Source organism: Schistocerca serialis, chromosome 5 (genome assembly GCF_023864345.2).
Source record: "Schistocerca serialis cubense isolate TAMUIC-IGC-003099 chromosome 5, iqSchSeri2.2, whole genome shotgun sequence".
Classification (NCBI taxonomy): domain Eukaryota; kingdom Metazoa; phylum Arthropoda; class Insecta; order Orthoptera; family Acrididae; genus Schistocerca; species Schistocerca serialis.
In genome coordinates, this window is record NC_064642.1 from 579,788,953 (window position 1) to 579,811,888 (window position 22,936).

Consider the following 22,936-nt stretch of genomic DNA (forward strand, 5'->3'; position numbering starts at 1 on the left):
AAGATTTATGCAAATAACTTTTTTCAGAACTAGTGATATTTGTTGACATTTTGCACAGTGCTAGACAAATTTTGACTACAATCATTTCTGGATTGCACATTTCATTTATTTGTTTTCTGTTTTAAAATGGTAATGTCATAATTGTCCATGTATATTTCTTCCCTGTAGAAAGGCCATTAAAAATAAGACTGTCAGTTGGCCACTGTTTTTTACAATTATTCTGTTTAGGATTTTTGGGGCATATACAAATGCTTGGATGCATAAGTCCAAATAGAATGAAAAAAAATAGCCAAATTACATTTAACTTTTACTGTTACTATGTATTAGAGAGTACCCATTGTCATTATTTGCCTTAACATCAGTGGGAACATGAGAAGGCTTTTGCAGTTGTGTGATATTTTTCTGTGTTATAACAGCAAACATTTTGTAAACATCACAAAAAAGATGATGTACAGTAAAATTCCTGTGTAATGAATCTCTGGGAACTACCTATACATGTTAGGAATTCAGTCAGACTCACCAAAAGGAATCACTCCCTTGATCACACAGCACCTTTGTGGACTTCAGCAATACAATCATATTCTGTCAGTGGATAATTTATCTTTTATTGTGCCCCAAATTGAAAAATATAAATCTCAAGCATCTTTGTACACTCCCAGATAGGAATTCCGCTTCCAATCCAATCTGGTACACACTTTTACCATTCCTGACACTAGTGGAGATATCAGTTGTACGAGAGAGTAAGCTTGAAAGGTGATCTGTTGGAGGTTAAGCAAAAACAGATTGCTTACACAAAATATTATATCTACCAACAATTAAACTCACCTTTATAACTCAAGTTACATGCTTCTAAGGAATAATTTCATCAGGGTGCTTGGGGACCAACAATGAGTACCGAGGAATGTAATATAAGCAATTAATTGACTGCCATAATTGGCTTGCTACAGTCTGCATCAACCCTTATATTAAGAATTTTTGATAGAAATTGTAAAGCAGCTGTCCTTTCTTGTGTTGTCCATTAAAAATACATAATATGGAGCTGAAATAAAAATAAAAACAGGAAATGTGTGTAGTTTTACTGGTTTGTCCTTAGAAAAATATAGTGACTTAAAAGAATGGTGTTTAATTAATTCTCAAGGTTAATATGTATTTCTTTTAAATGATTCATAGGGGCTTTGCACCTACTGTTTATATATAGTACCATTATTTTGCTTTCAGACGATTATATGCTTTGCAAGGTGCCTTAAATCAGCAAGAATGGAGAGTATCTGAACTCTTCCATAGGTTGATGGAATACTTCAAACCATTCCTTACGCATCCATTCCAGAATGTAAGAGACCGGCTAGGAAGGTGAGTTCTCACAGTACATGAAGAGTGTTTTGTATATTCAAAAACAAAATCAACCACTACTAAAATTAGAGAATTATACCTGTCGAACCCTCTTTTTCTCTTAAATTATTTATAGAATTGGGAATAATGTTTCTTTGAATTTCACACACACACACACACACACACACACACACACACACACACAGAGATATTTATTTTAATTACAAGGACTACAAAAAAATATATCCTTTGGACTGGAAACGGAAAATTCTAATTTTATGTGATGTGTGGTATGGTATAAAATTGCCTTTCAATTTATTCCCCTTCATTTTGTGTGTATGGTTGAACGGTCTCTTAGTTAATGAAAGTAGTAATAAAATTTTGGTTTTAAGATGATACAGATTCTGTATTGTTTTCATTATGTCTGCAAAGATCTTATCCCAGGATTTTTTTCATCCTTTGGAACAGCTTGAAATCACAAAGAGCTATGCCAAGAGAATGTAGAGCTTTGACATCAGTAAGCAGTTCTCATCTCTCATCTTTAATGGAGATGTGCTGTATTATTCACTCATTGTTAGGATACAGCTTTGTTTGCACTTTCCTTTGCTGAACTGCCTCACAAATGTGACACAATAATTTTTCACTAGCACGCTTGATAGACAGTCTGGCCTCTTGATGCATATTTATGATGATTACTGATATAGTTCCGAAAATCAAAGTGTGTGCTTTCCTTTTTTTGTGATTTTTGTTTCCAAATTGTACAGAAACCTCTTCATCTTGTCTCAAGAGGCTATATTTTCAGGGACCTAGAATCATTTTTAATGTACAGCAATATGCTCCCTTCAGCTTAAAATAGAGGCTTAAAATGGATAGTTTTTGTTGTCATAGGACCAGTGCCAGTACTAGCCTCTTCAGAAAATTTTGTTGCTCACAGGTCCAATCAGAGACAACACTTGTGTGATGGGTGATTTTGTCATGGATGCAACATACTCAATCGTTTTATAGTGTTCTGGAGCACTGGTAACTCTTCTTTGATAAACATCCGTACTCGAATGTTGAAGCAATTGTTACATTAGCATAGCATTCGGCAAAACCCCAATTCTTTAATGAATTGAACTCCCATGTATAAAATAGCTTCAAATATCTGATTACTTTACGAATCAGTTAATGTGTTAAATATCTTATGTTCAGTGTGTGAGCTAGAAAAAGTTTGGAAAAAGTCTGAAATTACACTTAAAGTTTGTTGAAAGTTGCTACATCCTCTCACTATACAACACAGGGCAATTACAATGTGGGTAATTTGCAGTGCATTTTAAGCAGAAGCTAATTTCTCATGCAACTCAATGTTTATGACATAATATGTCCTAATATGTGTTGTACAGTCATATAATTTTGCAGCCACATTCATTCAAATTTGTGGATACGACGTGCGTAATTGTTAAGAGTAGAGTTAATGCTGATGAAGTAATAAATTAAGTCATGTGTGATACTGAAGTTTTGCTGCAGGAACAGTGAAAATGTGGTAAGTGATGAAAAGTTTGTTACAAGTCACTCAAATACTGGATAAATATCCTTCGCCATCTGCCTGCCGCTCTCTCACTAGCTGTGTAGAACAAGCAGCTGACACTCCTCCTTTCATTCCAGTCAAAAGTAATGGTGAGTGTCGACAGCATCGCAACACGAAACACTTAAGTATGCCACTGGCCCACATCTAGACTCTTACCACCTGCAGAAATGAGTACTCTTGTTGAGAATTTGTCCAATTTTGTAGTCAGTTCAATTGCGACTACAAGTGGGTTCAGACAGACTGCAATTAAAGTGTGGTAGATGTTCCTAAAAAAGCCAAAGTACATAGTACAGATTCCCATTGTTGGCAACATGACATAATTTGTTGCCTGCTGACTACTCCCCTCCCCACACTCTAGTTCTCAGCCAAGCTGGTATTATTGTTCCCTCACCAACACTTCCGTAGTGCTGTGCTTGAGCAACTATTAAACACAGACTGCAACATCTTCTTGGGTGCAAGTCATAGTAACAACAGCAACTACACTCCTGGAAATTGAAATAAGAACACCGTGAATTCATTGTCCCAGGAAGGGGAAACTTTATTGACACATTCCTGGGGTCAGATACATCACATGATCACACTGACAGAACCACAGGCACATAGACACAGGCAACAGAGCATGCACAATGTCGGCACTAGTACAGTGTATATCCACCTTTCGCAGCAATGCAGGCTGCTGTTCTCCCATGGAGACGATCGTAGAGATGCTGGATGTAGTCCTGTGGAACGGCTTGCCATGCCATTTCCACCTGGCGCCTCAGTTGGACCAGCGTTCGTGCTGGACGTGCAGACCGCGTGAGACGACGCTTCATCCAGTCCCAAACATGCTCAATGGGGGACAGATCCGGAGATCTTGCTGGCCAGGGTAGTTGACTTACACCTTCTAGAGCACGTTGGGTGGCACGGGATACATGCGGACGTGCATTGTCCTGTTGGAACAGCAAGTTCCCTTGCCGGTCTAGGAATGGTAGAACGATGGGTTCGATGACGGTTTGGATGTACCGTGCACTATTCAGTGTCCCCTCGACGATCACCAGTGGTGTACGGCCAGTGTAGGAGATCGCTCCCCACACCATGATGCTGGGTGTTGGCCCTGTGTGCCTCGGTCGTATGCAGTCCTGATTGTGGCGCTCACCTGCACGGCGCCAAACACGCATACGACCATCATTGGCACCAAGACAGAAGCGACTCTCATCGCTGAAGACGACACGTCTCCATTCGTCCCTCCATTCACGCCTGTCGCGACACCACTGGAGGCGGGCTGCACGATGTTGGGGCGTGAGCGGAAGACGGCCTAACGGTGTGCGGGACCGTAGCCCAGCTTCATGGAGACGGTTGCGAATGGTCCTCGCCGATACCCCAGGCGCAACAGTGTCCCTAATTTGCTGGGAAGTGGCGGTGCGGTCCCCTATGGCACTGCGTAGGATCCTACGGTCTTGGCGTGCATCCGTGCGTCGCTGTGGTCCGGTCCCAGGTCGACGGGCACGTGCACCTTCCGCTGACCACTGGCGACAACATCGATGTACTGTGGAGACCTCACGCCCCACGTGTTGAGCAATTCGGCGGTACGTCCACCCGGCCTCCCGCATGCCCACTATACGCCCTCGCTCAAAGTCCGTCAACTGCACATACGGTTCACGTCCACGCTGTCGCGGCATGCTACCAGTGTTAAAGACTGCGATGGAGCTCCGTATGCCACGGCAAACTGGCTGACACTGACGGCGGCGGTGCACAAATGCTGCGCAGCTAGCGCCATTCGACGGCCAACACCGCGGTTCCTGGTGTGTCCGCTGTGCCGTGCGTGTGATCATTGCTTGTACAGCCCTCTCGCAGTGTCCGGAGCAAGTATGGTGGGTCTGACACACCGGTGTCAATGTGTTCTTTTTTCCATTTCCAGGAGTGTAATACATAAATAAAAGATCGCATTCATGGTTCAGCCCAGCTCCCAAACTTCCACTCATTCTACCATCTTCTGACATCTGTTGGTACTATCTCCACGAAGGGTCTTGGTACTGTAATTTATTCTCATGACAAAAATTACGGTCAATTTAATATGATTTATTTCGTTTGTTAGACTTTTCATTCTGGATAAATTTTCCGTCTTGTTTCATCTGAGTGTCAGCATCATGCTCTAAAGCTGTTTAAAAGCTGGTAACATTTTACCCAGTATTCTAATACATGAACGGTGACCAAATTTCTCATTTGCAGCCCACAGAGTAAATCATTACAATTTCTCATAATCAAATAAAATATTGATCGTTGCTCAGACTTAAGTAATGTTCTTGGAGGACGTTTCTGCTTTTGAATGTTACCTTCACTTGAAAAGCAGCATAGTGTTTGACACTGTATCCATATGTGTATGAGAACTTATTGCAAACCTGTTCAAATACTTTAATTTACAGTCCAATGAGCAGCAATTTATATTTTGTTACATAATTTTTCTGTTCAAATACAACAAAAGTTTATAAGATGATAGAATTGGTGCCATTTCCTCCCGTGTTTCACAAAGTTGTCAAATTTCAAGCAGAGCAGAGTTACTTGTTTATCCCTTGCAGTAGTGCCACTCAAGTCAAATGTCACATGATTGTTTGAGCAACATTCATACTGTATCGAACGCTTTGGGCTGCAGGAAATCTTGAGCCCGTTCAAAGGCGAGTATCTTTTGCTCAGTCCTGCCTCTCTGATTTCTTAAAAAAAATGTGCATGTGACCTCAGTAGCCAAATCTTCATCTAGAAATCTAAGACAATCCCTATGTATGAGGACTCTGTTAAACAATGTCGAAATGTTAAACTCAGCAGCAATAATTTAATCTGTGAACATAAGATGACCTGTCTTTTTCAAATGGTGAATTGGGAAAAAAAAAAACTTTGTCTTGTAATCTGGTAAATGCAGTACACAGTTTCTAATTGAAGTACTTTTTACAGAGATTATACCTCTGAATTGGTAGATCATTGCAGCTTTTTAAATTTTTATATTCAGTCAATAACCATGAAATACTGAAAACCAAATTTTTGTTTTCTCTGGAAACTGTTACATTGGCAAGAACGTGAACCATCAACCAGGTTGGTTTGTTAGCAATATAGATAATTGCCATAGTGTCAGAAGCTGGCTGAATTTTTTGATGATTTGTGTGTGGGATGTATTGCATCAAGTCAATGTTTGGTAGTTCTTACATTACTGAGGAAGCTACACAGGAAAGGGGAAGTGTACTTCCATGTCACATTCCTTTCTAAATATACCGATTTTTAAATGTTTACATCACTATAATTAATTTGGTTGTTCTGTTGGGAGAGATGGGAGGAGGAGAGAGCAACAAGTTTTGTGAACATATGTTTGTAATTAAATGTGTAGTGATAAGTCATTTTAACCTTATTAACCACACATATTATGCAATATACGATTATTCCACTGTTTAATTTTCTTTGAAATTTAGCCTTCATTTTTAGAACTCGTTAATTCAAAGATGGAGTGGATGCAGATTTCCATGCAGGCCTCTTCAGCTCTGCACGACTGCTGCGACATGACCAATTCGAACCTACTTCCAGTATTTGAGCCTTGGTTTCCCTCTGCTTACCTCCCCCCCCCCCCCCCCCCCCCCCCCACCTGCCTCTCCCCAATTACCAAATTAACTAATCCTTGATGCCGCAGATGCATCTTATTAATCTAGCACTTACTTTGCTGTTTAACTTAATTTCTGCCTTATCTGATCTTCAGCATGCTTCTGTAATCTTGCTTTTCAAAATCTTCTGTTCTCTTCTTGTCTGTAATAGTTACCATCCATGTTTCACTTTCATATAAGGTTGTACTCCAGACACACACTTATAGAAAAGATATCATAATACATAAATTTATATATTATGTTACAGTTTTTAAGTACTTTTCATGCTATTGGTGGTTTTCATTTCATATCCATCATTTACCATCATATGTTATTTACCTGCACAAGTAGTAAAACGTGTCCATTGCTTCCCGCTCCTTGTTTCGTAATATAACCTTCCCAATATCACTTGATTTAATTCAACTACGTTTCATTACTATTAATTTTTAATTCAACTGTTCTTTGATGTCCTCAGCCATTTACGGTATGATTACTGCGTCATCAGCAAGTCATAGTTTTTATTTCATCTCCTTGAACTTTACTTTATTTTCAAAATTTTTCTTTAATTGCCATAACCAGTTGCACTGTACAGGTTGAGTAACACATGGGCTAGGTTACAACTCTTTGTCTCACTCACTGTTCAACAAATGCTTCCCTTTCTTCCCTTTCATATCATTTGACTTTATAACTATAGTCTGTTTTTTATACAAGTTTCAGACGACTGTTCACTCTTTGTATTTTATCCCGTATAACTTCAGAATACCTAAGAATGTATTTCATTTCAGATTATCAATTTTTTTTCTGAATTTACAAATGCTATAAATGTGGGCCATTCTTCAACATGCCTGCTAAGATAAATCATAGTGGTAATATTACTTAAGTTGGTTCTGTCTTCCTCTGGAACAGAAACAAACTGATTGATCTTCCCCAAGGTTTGCTTCAAACAAGCATTCTTCTAAAGATAATTGGTGTTAATATTTTGCAATCATGATTTATTAAAATGATGGTTCACTAATCCTCATACCTGTCGTAAATTAACCTCCTATTGAGATTATTGCATTCTTCTTAAATCCTGAGTTATTTTGCCAGTTTCATATATCCTCCATATCAGATGGAACAGTTTTGCTGTCATAGGTTCTGACAAGAATATCAGTTATTATGAAGGAATTTCGTGTACTTAAAGTGCTTTGATTAAATTTAGGTCTTTCAGTACTCTTGTACAATCCATTTTGCATTATGCATCACCCATCTCATCTTCATCCACTATTTCGTCCTGATATTGTCATCATATTTCTGTCCTTTGCATAATCCTACTATGTATTTCTTCTACATTTTAGCCTTCTTGTATTCACTTACAAGTGGACATTGTCTTCCTATCATCACTGGTTTCTTCCATATTTGTGGTATATGCAGGGCTTGGCCAAAAGTGAAAGTGTTAGAAGTAGAAGCTCCAGATGGCCAAGAGTTTAGAAAAATAGCATTTTTGACACGGGTCAGGTGGAGCACAAGCTTTTTATGTTAGTGTACTTTCCAGGCAGCTGTTTTCGCAGCGGACAGAGTGCAAAATGGTAATCTGAGGCTCGGGATTCGAGATCATATGTGGAAATTTTTTTTATTTATGTTTTTTGTGTTACTTACACTGCAGGTAAACCAAAATAATGCTCAATATGTTGTACTTATTAATATTTTGTAAAAGGCATGAAAATAAAAGGCAAAGGAAAATTTTTGATCGCAAATAAATTTCCGGGAAGTGATTGTATGTAATGCATCCATGAGAACTCTGCTAGTAACTTTCTAAGAAGGTATTGTAATTAAAACATACAGGACTTTGTGTTCCACTAGTTTAATTTTGCCTTTGAGCAGCCCTCAGCAACTAATGAAACACTTTGATGTTTGTTTCAATAATTTAAGCAAGAAGCTTCAAAACTACTCTTATCTCATGGAGAGAGAAAAAGAAATCACATCCCAGGAACACTACATTAGAATACATTCCATTGTAAATCATCAGCTATCCTCTCCATTATTTGCTGAAATGATGCATTATGCATGGTTTACTGCCAAACTGTGCTGTGAGAGAGAATTTGTAATTATAAAAATGCAGCATTTGTAACAAGTGTGAGATGCTGAAATAATTACGACTTTCTCTGTATTTGCAGTGAATAACATCCAAGCACTTTTAAATCAGCAACTGTAAAATAACAAAAGTACATGCAAAGTTCTTGTGTATGCGTTACAGTCCCTTCATGGAAATTTATTTGCAATACCAAATTTCCTTTGCTTTTCCTTCTCATGCCTTTTATGAAAATTTTAATAAATGCAATATAATGAGTGTTATTTTGGTTTATTTGCAGTGTAAGTAACATAAAAACAGAAAATAAAAAAAAGTTAGTGCATCAGGATTGAGCCTTGCTCCTCAGATTGCCTATGTGCAAACTATGCTCACATAAATGACTCCTGCTGTACCTGATGCGCGTAAAAAATGCTATATTTTTCTTAACATATGGCCATCTGGAACTCCCACTTCTGTCACTTACATTTCTGGCCAAACCCTACATATACCATAAATTTGGAAGAAATCGGTGATGACGAGTTGGCGATTTCCCCTTTTTAGTGCAGCCCACTTATCTTCAATTTTACCATTTGCCAAATTACACTTCCTGTCTGTCTCATTTTTTGTGTGCGTCTTTATTCCCTTTGTCCATTTTCTTTTATACATTTTTATGATTTCTTTTTACATCAGCATATTTTCATATACTGTGAGTAATCTAAGGACATGTGTTAGGTCTGTGTCTCATTGCCAAGTTTTTCTTTGCTGTTTTTGCTATTTCACTTGGTACACATCTCCTTTACTATGAGGCACCTATTGCTGTAGGGCTAACATAGTTCAGGAGATATTATGTCATAAACACTGAGATGTGTGAAAAACTGCCACCTTATGCATGGATTTTAAATTTATTACTCCTTTTCTACCAACTCTCACAGTCAGTATCCACATGCCACTGAATGTACTTACACAGATAAATCATTGTGCAACACACAGTTACAGAAATGTGAGTTCAAAAACACTGAGGCATGTGAAAAATTGCCACATCATGCATGAAATTTTAATACATTTATTCTTTAGTACTAAGACACTCTCACAAGTGGAGTAGAATTTAGGAAATCCTAGACATGTGGCAGTGCTTTTGACAGCTTTCAACTTCCAAAGGCAAATAGCTATAGGTGAAAACAGTAGCCGTTTACAGAGATATGATGAGACGTTGCCAAGAGACATTTACAAAATCACATTGTAGACACGTGAGGTAGCTGCACCCAGCCTACAGAAACTCTCTGGGATTGTCTCTTAATTTCAATACCATACTTATACGTTTGGAAATATGTGTGTTTTTTTGTGCAACTGTTTTGTAATTTATAAGCCGTTTTCACGAATACGTGGAAATGAAATCGTTTTGATACTTCAATATGAACACTATTCATTTGTTGTTTCCATTTCTGATATAATATTGGCATAATGAATATCCAGGCAATGCTGGGTTTTTCACCTAATAACTAATAAATCATCTGCTCCTGGAAATGTTTTGCAGATTAAAACCTTGTTTCTAAATGTGTGTATTACCTTTGTGTTTTCTATCTTTAATCTTCTGGAGTCCCTGCGAGTTTCTTCCATGTATGCTGTCTTGATTCATGATTCTTAGTGATGGTTGCAGGATTCTAAAATTCGTCATCTGTCATTTTTTCCCCTACTGTATGCACTCCTGCTATTTTTCCTTCAGTTTCTTTTCACACTATCAGATTCCAGAATGAAATTTTCACTCTACAGCAGAGTGTGCGCTGATATGAAACTTCCTGGCAGATTAAAACTGTGTGCCGGACTGAGACTCGAACTCGGGACCTATGCCTTTCGTGGGCAAGTGCTCTACCAACTGAGCTACCCAAGCATGACTCACGCCCCGTCCTCACAACTTTAATTCCGCCAGTACCTTGTCTCCTACCTTCCAAACTTCACAGAAGCTCTCCTGCGAACCTTGCAGAACTAGCACTCCTGGAAGAAAGGATATTGCAGAGACGTGGCTTAGCCACAGCCTGCGGGATGTTTCTAGAATTAAATTTTCACTCTACAGCGGAGTGTGCGCTGATATGAAACTTCCTGGCAGATTAAAACTGTGTGCCGGCCCAAGACTCGAACTTGGGTCCTTTGCCTTTCGCGCGCAAGTGTTCTACCAACTGAGCTACCCAAGCACGACTCGCGCGCCGCCCTCACAACTTTAATTCCGCCACTACCTCGTCTCCTACCTTCCAAACTTCACAGAAGCTCGCCTGCGGATCTTGCAGAACTAGCACTCCTGGAAGAAAGGATGTTATGTTACCACCTTGAGCTGCTGATAAAATTCTTTACATACATAACAAATTTTGGTTGCTTGACCACCATCAGGTTCATAAAAGTATTCACAGCATCACGTTAGGTGAAATATATAATCATTAACCTCAGATCATGAATTAGACACAGCTGTCATATCATAAAATTAATTACACCAACAGTGTAAAAACAGTGGTAGGTATTGCACTCATTCAGATTATAACTGCAGTCGGCATTAATCCTTTTTAATAGATTCATATCACATACAAATTGGCCTCTGCAGGCTCATGTAAGTACGAGCAGTTCTCAGTGAATATTTAAAAAGTCGTAATTTGAAGCCTTCTCATGTGACAGTTGTGCAGAAATTATGGAAAGATGACAGTCAGAAATGTGTAGATTACTGCACGTGGCTTTTGAATGACTTCAATGATGGTTTGTTAGACCCTATCCATTACATGATGAGTGATGAAGCATGGTTCCATCTTTCCAGTCATTTGAATTCACGGAACATGAAGTACTGGGCAATGGAGAACCCTAACATTGTGTACCAGTAACCAGCCCTTGATGAAAAAATTGTTGTTTGGTGCGATGTAGCAGAAACGCCTATCATTGGACTGACATTTTTTGACACTACTCTCAACATGGTTGCACATACGGAAGTTTTTGATACATTTTGTGCTCAGCACGCTGTCTATGAAAGACAGTAGCGCTTATTCCAGCAAGACGGGCCAGCATGTCTCACGTCTAAGTTATCCCTGAAACAAGTCCATGATATGGTCTTTGTGGAACAAACTGTCAGTAAACATTTATGGCCACCACATTTACTGGATCTAATTACGTGATTTTTGCCTGTGGGGACACTTGAAAGGTAAGACCTATGAAACAAATCCACACACAATACAGGAACTGAAAGACAATGTCTGTCATGAAAACATCATCAGCCACTAAGTTGCCACCATAGATATCCTAACTTTATGCTAGGTGTATCTGAATGTACTTAGACATTCACAGCTGTGTATTGATGTTGCAGTGGGTCATTTTCAACATTTTCTATAAATGTATTTTTCACTGTATTTTTTGTTGTCAATAAAAGGCAAGCATATTTCAGCTCTTCGTTTCTGTAATTTCAGTGCATTTTGTTAATACTTACACAGACTACTTTTATCTGCCCCACCCTGTGATACCATATGATAACAGTGCCTAATTAATGATTTTATCATTTGATGTTAATGATTTTATATTTTGCTTAATATGATGCTGTGAATACTTTTATGAACCTGATGATGGTCAGTCGACTGAAACTAGTTGTGTAAATAAAGAATTTTATCAGCAGCTCAAGACAGTAATATTACATTTTTCAAGTGTAAACATTTTGTTTGTATTCTGAAAATGGTAATGTATTACTGGACTTAAAAGCTTTTTCTAGTTTTAGGTATATTTGTGCTGAATAGAAACATGCCAGTAGTATTATAATAAAATGCAATGATTTTCCAGGTTGTTTTTCATTATTATTGTACGTAATTTTGTAATAGCTAAATAAGTTGGTAGGAATGGTTGCCAGATTGAAGAAAATGCTTTTGATGCTTCTTTCCTAATAAGAAATTTGAGTCAGTATTTAGTCTGCAGGTGTTCTTTTGTCTGAATCCGTAGTCAGTTTTTGCAATCAAAACGGTCAGTAAGTCAGTAATTTTAGCTGTTGGTTCAGTTTACATACCTAATTATAATTTTTTTTTATTTAAATTGTTCTAGTGCAGGAATCATTCGTCTGAAATTGATGAAACTTTCTGGAATTGTTAACAGTAGACTTTTTTATATTTAGAACATTCATGATCACATCAAAGGCACTTATAGTGTGGTATACTTGAATAAATGTTCAAAATGAGAATCCTGCACCATTTTGTCTCCTTGTGAGGTTTCAGCAGTTCCTGTATATGACAGTAATCTGGAACAGTATGTGCTGCTATATCTTCTCACCGGCTTCAGAATCAATAAATACATTTGCACTGAAACAGTCTTAAATATTCGAAGTTTATTCATATACCACTTTACACTTTCTCCTTTCGATGACAGAAGATAGTAATTTCTGATTTCTACTGATTGAGCTCATTTTCAGAAGTGAGCTGAAAGCGCATCAGCAGAGATGTCCCTATGTTTCAGCTGATAAAGGAGTATCACCCGTGATCAACAGCTGGCAGACTAATACAATTTTACCTGTGAGAATTCAGCTGGCATCTTTGTGGTTGGGTTACGGTCTGTGCAGCTGACAAGGATTTATTTGAGTTTAACTGCTTGAGGGATCAAACTTTCCATTACATCCTTTCTCTCAGCGTATTCACTCTTGCAGCACAGTGGGAGAGCCTCTTTGGAGATTAGGAGGTAGAGGAACCAGTTGTTCTCCAAGACGCAGTTGGATGATGTATTGCTTGCAAACAGCAAGGATGCAGATTTGTGTCATGCTCCTAAGCCGAGACAGAATTGATCTTATCACAAACATTTATCACACAGTATACTCATGTAAAGAGTTGTGTTGGTAAGTTTGAATTGTTAAGAGGTTCTGGCATGTAGCTTGTAATCTGAAAATACATCAGTTTGGCAGTTGCGATTAAAATTTTATCACTTACCAAATGAATGAATTTAGTTTGTCTGTTGTGACTTTCTTTCGGAAGACTAGTATGAACCTGACAGTCATATGTGGTGTGTGTTGATATTTTCCACCCTGTTGGTAAAAATTATTTCTGACATGAAGATTTTAATTTCATTCTAAATCAGTATCTACACATACGTACTCCTCAAGTCACCATGGTACCTTTTACCACTACTAGTCATTTCTTTTCATATTTCACTTGCAAATAGAGCGAGGAAAGAATGACTGCCCATATGCCTCCGTATGAGCCCTAATTTCTCATATCTTATCTTCATGGTCCATATGCAAAATTTCTGTTGGTGGGGTAGAATTGTTCTGCAGTCAGCTTCAAACAACGCTTCACTAAATTCTCTCAAGAGTGTTCCTTGAAAAGAGTGTTGATTTCTTTCCAGGGACTCCCATTTGAGTTCCCAAATCATTTCCGTAATACTATCTTGTTGTTTGATCCTACGAGTAACAAATCTAGCATCCCTCCACTGAATTGCTTCGATGCCTTCCATTGTGATGAGATCACTAAACGATGACTATTTTCACCTTCCTCCTTTTTTGTACTCCCCCATCATTACTTGTTTAGTAATCTGTCTGGGCATTACTTTTTTAGTAGTCTATCTGTGAAATGAATATGTTTCTGGAATTATTGTTTCACTTGTTTTTTCATTTCCAGTGTCATAAGCAATATTTTAGAAACTGACATTGTGTTTCCTGATGGACCACGGACAAAATCGCCACACATTTCAGATTTTGTTGATAGTATTCTACCCCAACTGGAGATCTTACATCAGACAAGTGAAAAAACAAATAGTCCAACAAAAAATCATGTTGTACAGAAAGGTAAGATAAATAATTGATGTAGTTTATTTTTAATTTTACAAGAAAATATTTTTTTAAAAATGTATGTAAGTGTGTCTGTGTGTGTGTGTGTGTGAGAGAGAGAGAGAGAGAGAGAGAGAGAGAGAGAGAGAGAGAGAGAGAGACATTTTATAAATAGCAGCAGTAATGTGAACCAAAGATTGTTGTTAGAATAATGTAAATACAGGAAAAAACATGGTTAATATTTTACCATGTTAGCTTTGGCGCTACTGAACAAAGGCATACAACTCCTGAGTATCATAAATTTTTCTGTCATATTTTGGTGTGATGTTAAATCCCAGCTTTTTTTGAAAGCTGTTTGTTCTCAATTTTAAAGCAAGTGCAAGTGTGTACCTATGAACCTAGCAGTTTCAATATGAACACAGCACTAACAGCGAGTACATTGTTACCACTCTCATGCCATATTATTAAACACATAATTAAAAAGCTGCTTATAAAGAATGCCAATTAGGGACACTTACAGGCAAATGCGAGAGACAGGTCTCCTGGACATGTAGGTATGTCCATGGTGGGAATTAATAAATCCTCAAAAATGAAATATAGCCATTTGGGACGCCTCTACATCTTCAAAAAAGTAAACTGTGTATTTCGTGTCACGAGTGCACTTAAGTAAATTGGTAAAAACAAGTGAAAAATTGATGAACAGAGTCACGTACAAATCAGGTAGTTGATAAAGCCAAACATTTACTTAAAAATTTGGAAAATTGCAATATCATTTTTCTAAGCAAGTTAAAAGGCCAAAGTTCAAAAGGTGCTAACTGACAGTTATGACAGGCTTATAAATACTGAATATAAACATAATGTAATAGACATAAATAATATAGAAAAACTAAAAAATACACTTATGGCCATTAAAATTGTGACACCTAGAAGACAGCATGCAACAAATGTCAAATAGACATGAAGTTTACTACATGCTTGGATATCCAAATGATTTAACATTTCAGTACAACCATACAAAGTTGGTGGGTGGAATGCCATCTACATTCTGCACCATATTTGCATGAATTTAGACCCCCCCCCCCCCCCCCTGCGGGTTTGGGGATAAGAATAGGCCCGCAGTATTCCTGCCTGTCGTAAGAGGCGACTAAAAGGAGTTTCAATTGTTTCGGCCTTTCATGTGTTGGTCCCCATTAGGGTTTGACCTCCATTCTTCCACAGAAGTACGAGCCTTTTGGGGAAGGACACCTTATGTGGTGCACCATAAGTCCTCTGTGCCCTAAGACCTTGGTGCTCTTCATCGTCTTGGCGTCGTAACTGCTCCCACCATCCATTATTTTGGGCATACACACCTGGTGGGTTGCATAAGTTACACCCTTAGTGTGTCACCATCTGCACCCACGATAATTATGGACTTCCCATGGCACCCAACATCCAGCACGGTAGCCAGCCCGTTGTGGTGGGGTCGCCATGTACCCTCTAGGTTGTAGCCTCCTGACAACATAGGGATCGCACTGCCGATGCCTGAGCTGCCACCTCCCCACGTAAGCCAAGGAGTAGCTGCCTGTCTCTCTGGGGCATCGGGACTCCCGGCAACGGCCATCCTGCCAGGTGGCCTTTGCTGCAGCGGGGTGGCGCCCGTGGGGAGAGCCCCTGGTCGGAGTGGGTGGCATCGGGGCGGATGATCCGCACTGAAGCGGATGAAGTCTCAATCTGCTGGTTGAACGACCACCAACGTCTCTAAGCGCGGTAAAGTAGACTTTAATGCTGTGGCATATAACCCCAAATCTTTCCCTTCCCTAGCCACGCCCTGGGAGGGACGTAGGGCTGCGGACAGACAGGAGCCGTATTCATCGCAATACCTTGTGGGCAGTGAAACTGATGGGGACTAAGCCTCTCTTCTTTGTGACCCATCTTGAAGATAAGTTCGGGGAAGTGGCATCTCTTTCCAAAATGCGGAGCGGGGCCATTTTGATACAAGCAGCTTCATCTGCACAGTCAAGGGCATTACTCGCCTGTGAGAAGCTTGGTGACATTACCGTTAACGTCACTCCCCATAAGTCCCTAAATTTGGTCCAGGGGATTATCTTTCATAAAGATCTTCTGCTACAGTCTGATGACGAGCTACGGGAGAATCTGGCACAACGAAGTGTACACTTTGTTCGTCGTGTCTTTAGGGGACCCAAGGATAATAGGATTGCTACCAGTGCTTTCATCCTGGCCTTTGAGGGCGACTGCTTGCCCGAGAAGGTCAAGGTCATGCTCTACCAGTGCGATGTCAAGCCCTATGTCCCGCCCCCTATGCGATGCTTCCAGTGCTGGAAATTCGGACACATGTCCTCCAGATGCACTGCCAGCCCCACGTGTCGAGATTGTGGACGACCTTCGCATCCCAATGCTCCGTGTGCTCCGCCTCCCACCTGCGTTAACTGTGGGGAGCATCATTCTCCCTGCTCGCCAGACTGTGCAGTCTACCAACGAGAGCGGAAGATACAAGAAATTAAGACCCTGGGCCGTTTTACTTACCAAGAGGCGAGGAAGAAATTAGAACAGCTCAACCCCACACCTAAGTTGAGGAGTTATGCTGCTGTAACACTGCCGTCACCAGTTCCTGCAAAGACTCCTTTCACAGTTGGCCCACAGAACAGTCATGTTACGCCTGCCCCACCACTGGAAGGGGCCACTCTCTCTTCCACTACTCCCAAAACACCCAGTTTGGGAGCAGTGCGCCCCGAACAACTGGGGACGTCAGTCTCCACCTCTCAGCCGGAGAGGCGACAGCCTCCTCCGGCCTCACTTGTTCGGAAGGGATCCCTTGGGGGAGTCCCTTCCAAGGACTTCCCCAGTGTCTCACAAGACACTAGCCAGTGGCTGAAGAAGCCACCAGCTGCTGGTCGAAGGGCTTCACGCTCTTCCGCTCTTCCTCTGTTACTGATAATGCGTCAGGAAAGCCCTCCCAGCATGCAAACCCTCCTCCCAAAGACAAGAGAGAGAAGAGAAAGCTCTCTAAGATGAATAAGGACCCAGTGGTTCCCGCGCCATAGCTTCCTGTGAGCTCAGCCTCTGAGGATGAGGTCGAGCTCTTTACGTCCCCTGATGACCTGGATCTCGCCGTCTCCTCAGAAACGATGGAAGTTGCGACGTCAGTCACTCAGTCGGTGGCAGCATGTGACTCTCTGAAGTAATTTGCTTTTTCCGTGCCTTCATGCCCCTACAGGACACGCTTTGTACAATCCTCCAGTGGAACTGTGGCAGTTATTTCAGCCATCTCCCTGAGCTACGACAGCTTCTAAGCATGACACCTGCTTTCTGCATTGCCCTCCAGGAAACCTGGTTCCCGGCAATGCGGACCCCTGTCCTTCGTGGTTACAGGGGCTATTACTGTAACTGTAGCGTTTACAATAGTGTGTCAGGTGGAGCCTGCGTGTATGTCCTTACCTCTGTATGTAGTGCTCCCGTGCCCCTTCACACATCGTTGGAAGCTGTGGCTGTCAGAGTAAGGACTACCCAGGACATAACCGTCTGCAGTGTATATCTCCCTCCAGGTGGTACAGTCCCCCTGGCCGAATTGGCTGCACTTGTCCCTCAACTCCCCACACTTTTTCTTCTCCTGGGGGATTTTAATGCCCACAATCCCCTGTGGGGTGGAACGAAGATTACTGGCTGAGGCAGGGCTGTCGAGAATCTCATCTCCCAACTCGACCTCTGCCTCTTAAACACTGGCGCCGCCACACATTTCAGTGTGGCACATGGCACGTTCTCGGCCATAGATCTGTCGTTGTGCAGCCCAGGGCTTGTACCATCAGTCCACTGGAGAGTCCATGACGACTTGTGTGGTAGTGACCATTTTCCCATCTTCCTTTCACTACCCCAGCGTCGCTCCCATGAATGCTTGCCCAGATGGGCATTTAGTAAGGCAGACTGGGAAGTGTTCTCCTCTGCTGCCACTGTTGACTCTCTTCCCCCACGGTACCGTCGATGTGGCTGTTGAGACACTGACTGCAGCGATTGTTTCCGCTGTGGAACGTACCTTTCCTCGTTCGTTAGGGTGTCCCCGGCGAAAGTCAGTGCCTTGGTGGTCTCCGGAGGTCGCTGAAGCCATTAAAGAGCGTCGGCGGGCTCTTCAGTGACATAAGCAGCACCCGTCTTTGGAGAACCTCATTTTATTCAAACGTATCTGTGCTCAGGTCCGGCGGCTCATCAAAAGGCGGAAACAGGAGTGCTGGGAGAGGTACGTTTCCACCATTGGTTCCCGTACTTCACCCTTCCAGATGTGGATGAAGATTCGGCGCATCTTTGGATTGCAGCACTCTACAGGTGTCCCAGGGCTTACCATCAACAGGGCGCTATGCACCGATGCCGCTGCAATCGCCGAGCATTTCGCTCAGCACTATGTTCGAGCCTCTGCGTCAGGGAATTACCCGCCCGCGTTTCGTGCGCTGAAATGCCGGGAGGAAGGCAAACGACTTTCTTTTTCTTCTCGCCACCCTAAGGCATATAACGCCCCATTTAGTTCGTGGGAACTCCAAAGTGCCCTGGCACAGTGCCCCGATACAGCCTCTGGGCCAGATGGCATCCACAATCAGATGCTCAAACACCTGTCCCCAGACTGTCAGCAATGTGTTCTTGCCATCTTCAACCGCATATGGGACGATGATGTCTTTCCATCGCAGTGGCGAGAAAGTACCATCATTCTGGTGCTGAAGCCTGGGAAGGACCCGCTTAATGTGGATAGCTATCGTCCCATCAGCTTAACAAACACTCTGTGCAAGCTACCGGAACGTATGGTGAGCCGATGGCTGTGTTGGTTGCTCGAGTCTCAGGGTCTTCTGGCTCCGTGCCAGAGCGGCTTCCGTCAGGGCCGTTCCACTGCCGATGCTTTGGTCTTCCTTGAGTCTGCAATCCGCACTGCTTTCTCCAGGCACCAACACCTCGTCTCCGTCTTTTTCGACCTCTCCAGAGCATATGACACGACGTGGCGGCACCATATTCTCGCCACGTTGCACGGATGGGGTCTCCGGGGCTCTCTCCCCATTTTTATTCAGAATTTTTTATCTGTTCGGACATTCCGCGTTTTACTTGGCACATCCCATAGTTCACTTCATGTCCAGGAGAACGGCGTTCCACAGGGCTCTGTATTAAAGGTGCCACTTTTCCTTGTGGCCATTAATGGCCTTGCAGCAGCAGTGGGATCGTCTGTCTCACCCACGTTATATGCTGACGATTTCTGCATGTTTTTCAGCTCCTCCACCATTAGTGTTGCAGAATGTAGGTTGCAGGGAGCAATACGCAAGGCGCGGGCGTAGGCCCTAGCCCATGGGTTTCACTTTTCTCCTGCGACGACTTGTGTTATGCACTTTTGTCAGCGTCGAACTGTCCATCCCCACCCTGAGCTCTATCTTCAGGATGCCATGCTCAGGGTTGTTGACACTTACCATTTTCTGGGATTGCTGTTCGATGCCCGGCTTATTTGGCTTCCACATATTCGTCAGCTCAAGCGTCAGTGCTGGCAGCATCTGAATGCCCTCCGCTGCCTCAGCAACACAACTTGGGGTGCAGATCGTAATACGCTGCTGCAGCTCTACAAAGCCCTCGTGCTGTCCCGACTGGACTATGGGAGTGTGGCGTATGGCTCAGCGTCGGCCTCAGCATTGCAACTGCTGGACCCCGTTCACCACTGTGGGGTTCGACAGGCAACAGGAGCATTCTGCACCAGCCCTGTTAATAGCCTACTTGCTGAGGTTGGGGTTTCTCCACTTCGCGTTCGGCGTCAACAACTCTTAACCGACTATGCGGCCCACGTCCGTTGTTGGCCTCGTCACCCTAACTACCGTCTCCTTTTCGCTAATGTGGCAGTCCATATCCCACACCGGCGGCTGCGATCAGGCCACACAATTGGGATCCATGTTTGGTCACTCCTTAGTGAACTCGAGTCTTTGCCTCTTCCATCTGCTTTTCAGGTCCACCCACATACACCACCTTGGAGTATTCGTCGGCCGCAGCTTCGGCTGGACCTCTTACGATGGCAGAATGATTACGTTCCTCCTGCAGTCTTGTGTCGCCAATTTCTTGCTCTCCTCGACGCATCCCGTGACTCGGAGGTTATCTATACAGATGGCTCGATGGTTGATGGCCGTGTGGGGTACGCTTATGCTCATGCGGACTATTTAGACCAGCGCTCCTTGCCAGAAGGCTGCAGTGTTTACACTGCAGAGCTAACAGCTATTTTTCATGCCCTTGAGCGTATTCGTACCAGCACTGAAGAGTCCTTTGTCATTTGCAGTGACTCTCTCAGTAGTCTGCAGGCTCTTGACCAGTGCTACCCACGCCATCCCATTGTTGTTGCCATCCAGGAGTCCGTTCATGCTCTTGAACAGCGTGGACATTCAGTGGTGTTCGTATGGACCTTGGGACACATTGGGATAGTGGGAAACAAACTCGCCGACAAGTTAGCCAAAGAAGCTACCCCCAAACTGATGTTGGGGATCGGCCTCCTGGCAACCAATCTCCGATTGGTGTTGCGCCGTCGGGTCTTTGGGATGTGGGGAGACGAATGGCGCACTCCGTCTGCATCCAACAAGTTGCGGCGAGTAAAGGAGACCACGACTGTGTGGGGTTCCTCCATGCGGGCCTCTCGCAGGGATTCTGTTGTTCTCTGTAGGCTCTGCGTTGGTCACTCTTGGCTGACGCACGGTCATCTGCTGTGTCGAGAGGACCCCCCTCATTGTCGCTGTGGTGCAATCATGACGGTGGCCCATATGTTGTTGGAATGTCCTCGTTTAACCGCTCTCAGGCGAACTTTTAATCTCCAGGGTGATTTATCATCTCTTTTAGGTGACAATGTCTCTGTGGCAGATCGGGTTTTAAGTTTTATTCGCGCAAGCGGCTTTCATGGGTCCATTTAATTTTATTACATCACCCTCTTTTGAGCTGTATATTTTAATTAGTTTTGTGTTGTAATTCGACTCCACCCTAATCTTTTAGGCTGGAGGTCTTAACGTGTTGCAGAGTGGCTGGCTCATCCTTTTATTTTCGTGATCAGCCAGCCACGATCCTCTGCTGTACAGTTTTAATTCCTTCTGCCTTTCTTCTCTATGTTGTTTTTGTTGTTGTGCTCCGTTTTCCATGTTGCTTTATTATTGACCTTGGAGCTTTTCTTCCCCCGGAGCTTTTCTTTTAGTGCTTAGAATGAGTAATGGATGGTTTCGCTGTGCTCTGTGTGTTTCTGAAACAAGGGACCGATGACCATTGCAGTTTGGTCCCTTTAATCTTTAAAGCAACCAACCAACCATGAATTTAGACTGCAGGTTACCGTAGTCTGCACCTAAACGTTTGATAAGAGATTATAGGAAAAAGTAAATCTTGAATATAGGCCACACTAATGAATTTATCTTTAGTTACAAAGAACATCTTCTTCTACTTCTAATACTGTGTACATGATGCATACACTAAATTATTTTGGGAATGCAACATAACAGTTGATAAACATCAGGTTATCAGCTAGACATTATGCAAAGGAGTACAGAAAGTGGGAAGATGGATGTAGATTTCACGTAGATAAAAAAAAAGTAAGACTCTTTTTAATAGTTAAAAAAGTCAGTGTTCATTTTGATAGTGAAAGTGAAAATATCCAGATGTGCAAAAAGACTTGGTTGAAGAAATGACTCCAATTGTGAAGGCTGCAAAATAATAAGTAAAAGAAACATTTAGGCAATGGAATTTAATAGTTTCATGTGGGTGAGTTCACTGATTTATGCAATTGAATAAACTATCTGTTTGTCACAAAACTACAATTGGGAAAATACTGCCTCAAGATTTGAAAACAGTTTGATATTTTTCAAGTGTTACATGATCCACCTCATGCAAAAATTTTTATTTACATTCCCAAACAGGGAACACAGACCAAACACCACTCTATTTTGGTGTGTCGGACAGTACTAATTAAATAATGTAAATGAACGTAGTGTGCTAAAACATACATTTGGTGCTGAACAGCAGTGGTGCAGTTGTTTCTTTCTTGAAGAACAGCTACTGTATTCAAAGACAAGGTATAAGTTTTTCTGCTATTTTCCTCTTAAATCTGTAATGGCTTACAGAAGTTACTGCAGTAACTTGTAATGGTATTAATTTGAACTTACAAGAAACATATAAGTGACATTCTGAAATGATGAATTATGATCTGAGAGAGGAAAATGTTAATTAAACTCACACCATGACTTTTCAAGCTAGAATTTAGGAAAAAGGGCTGGTCTATATTCACACAAATATTGTGTACACAATTAAGGAAAGATTATACAGTGAGAGTTTCTCATTCAGAAATTTCATTTGAGTGTTGGTTGTGTGTGCAAAGATTGTTTTACATTTTGTCTAAGAAGGAGAAACATCTGTCAGCATCCATTGTAATTGGACAATGTCAGGATTGTGGCCTATAAAGACTGCAGTTTACATTTGTGTGTTATTATTACTTGTGTTAGTCAACTAGTTGAGATACCATGCCCGCCATGTGAATATTGAATTAAAAGTTTGGGAAGGCTACACCCAATGTCGTGCAAGATCCGAGTGGCTCCACACAAATAGTACCCAAGAGGATAGACATATTGTTTGCTCACTCATGCGGGATTATTCAGCCA

At 41.8% G+C, this 22,936-nt stretch overlaps 1 protein-coding gene across 1 annotated transcript in view; it reads left to right on the forward strand.

The window, feature by feature from the left end:
* The window catches only part of LOC126480677 (proteasome activator complex subunit 4-like), a 215,911-nt gene that overhangs the window by 161,044 nt on the left and 31,931 nt on the right, over nucleotides 1-22,936 (forward strand). The window contains exons 27-28 of the mRNA XM_050103901.1: nucleotides 1,219-1,350; nucleotides 14,161-14,327. Coding sequence (XP_049959858.1) covers nucleotides 1,219-1,350; nucleotides 14,161-14,327 — 299 coding nt within the window. The remainder of the gene's footprint in view (nucleotides 1-1,218; nucleotides 1,351-14,160; nucleotides 14,328-22,936) is intronic.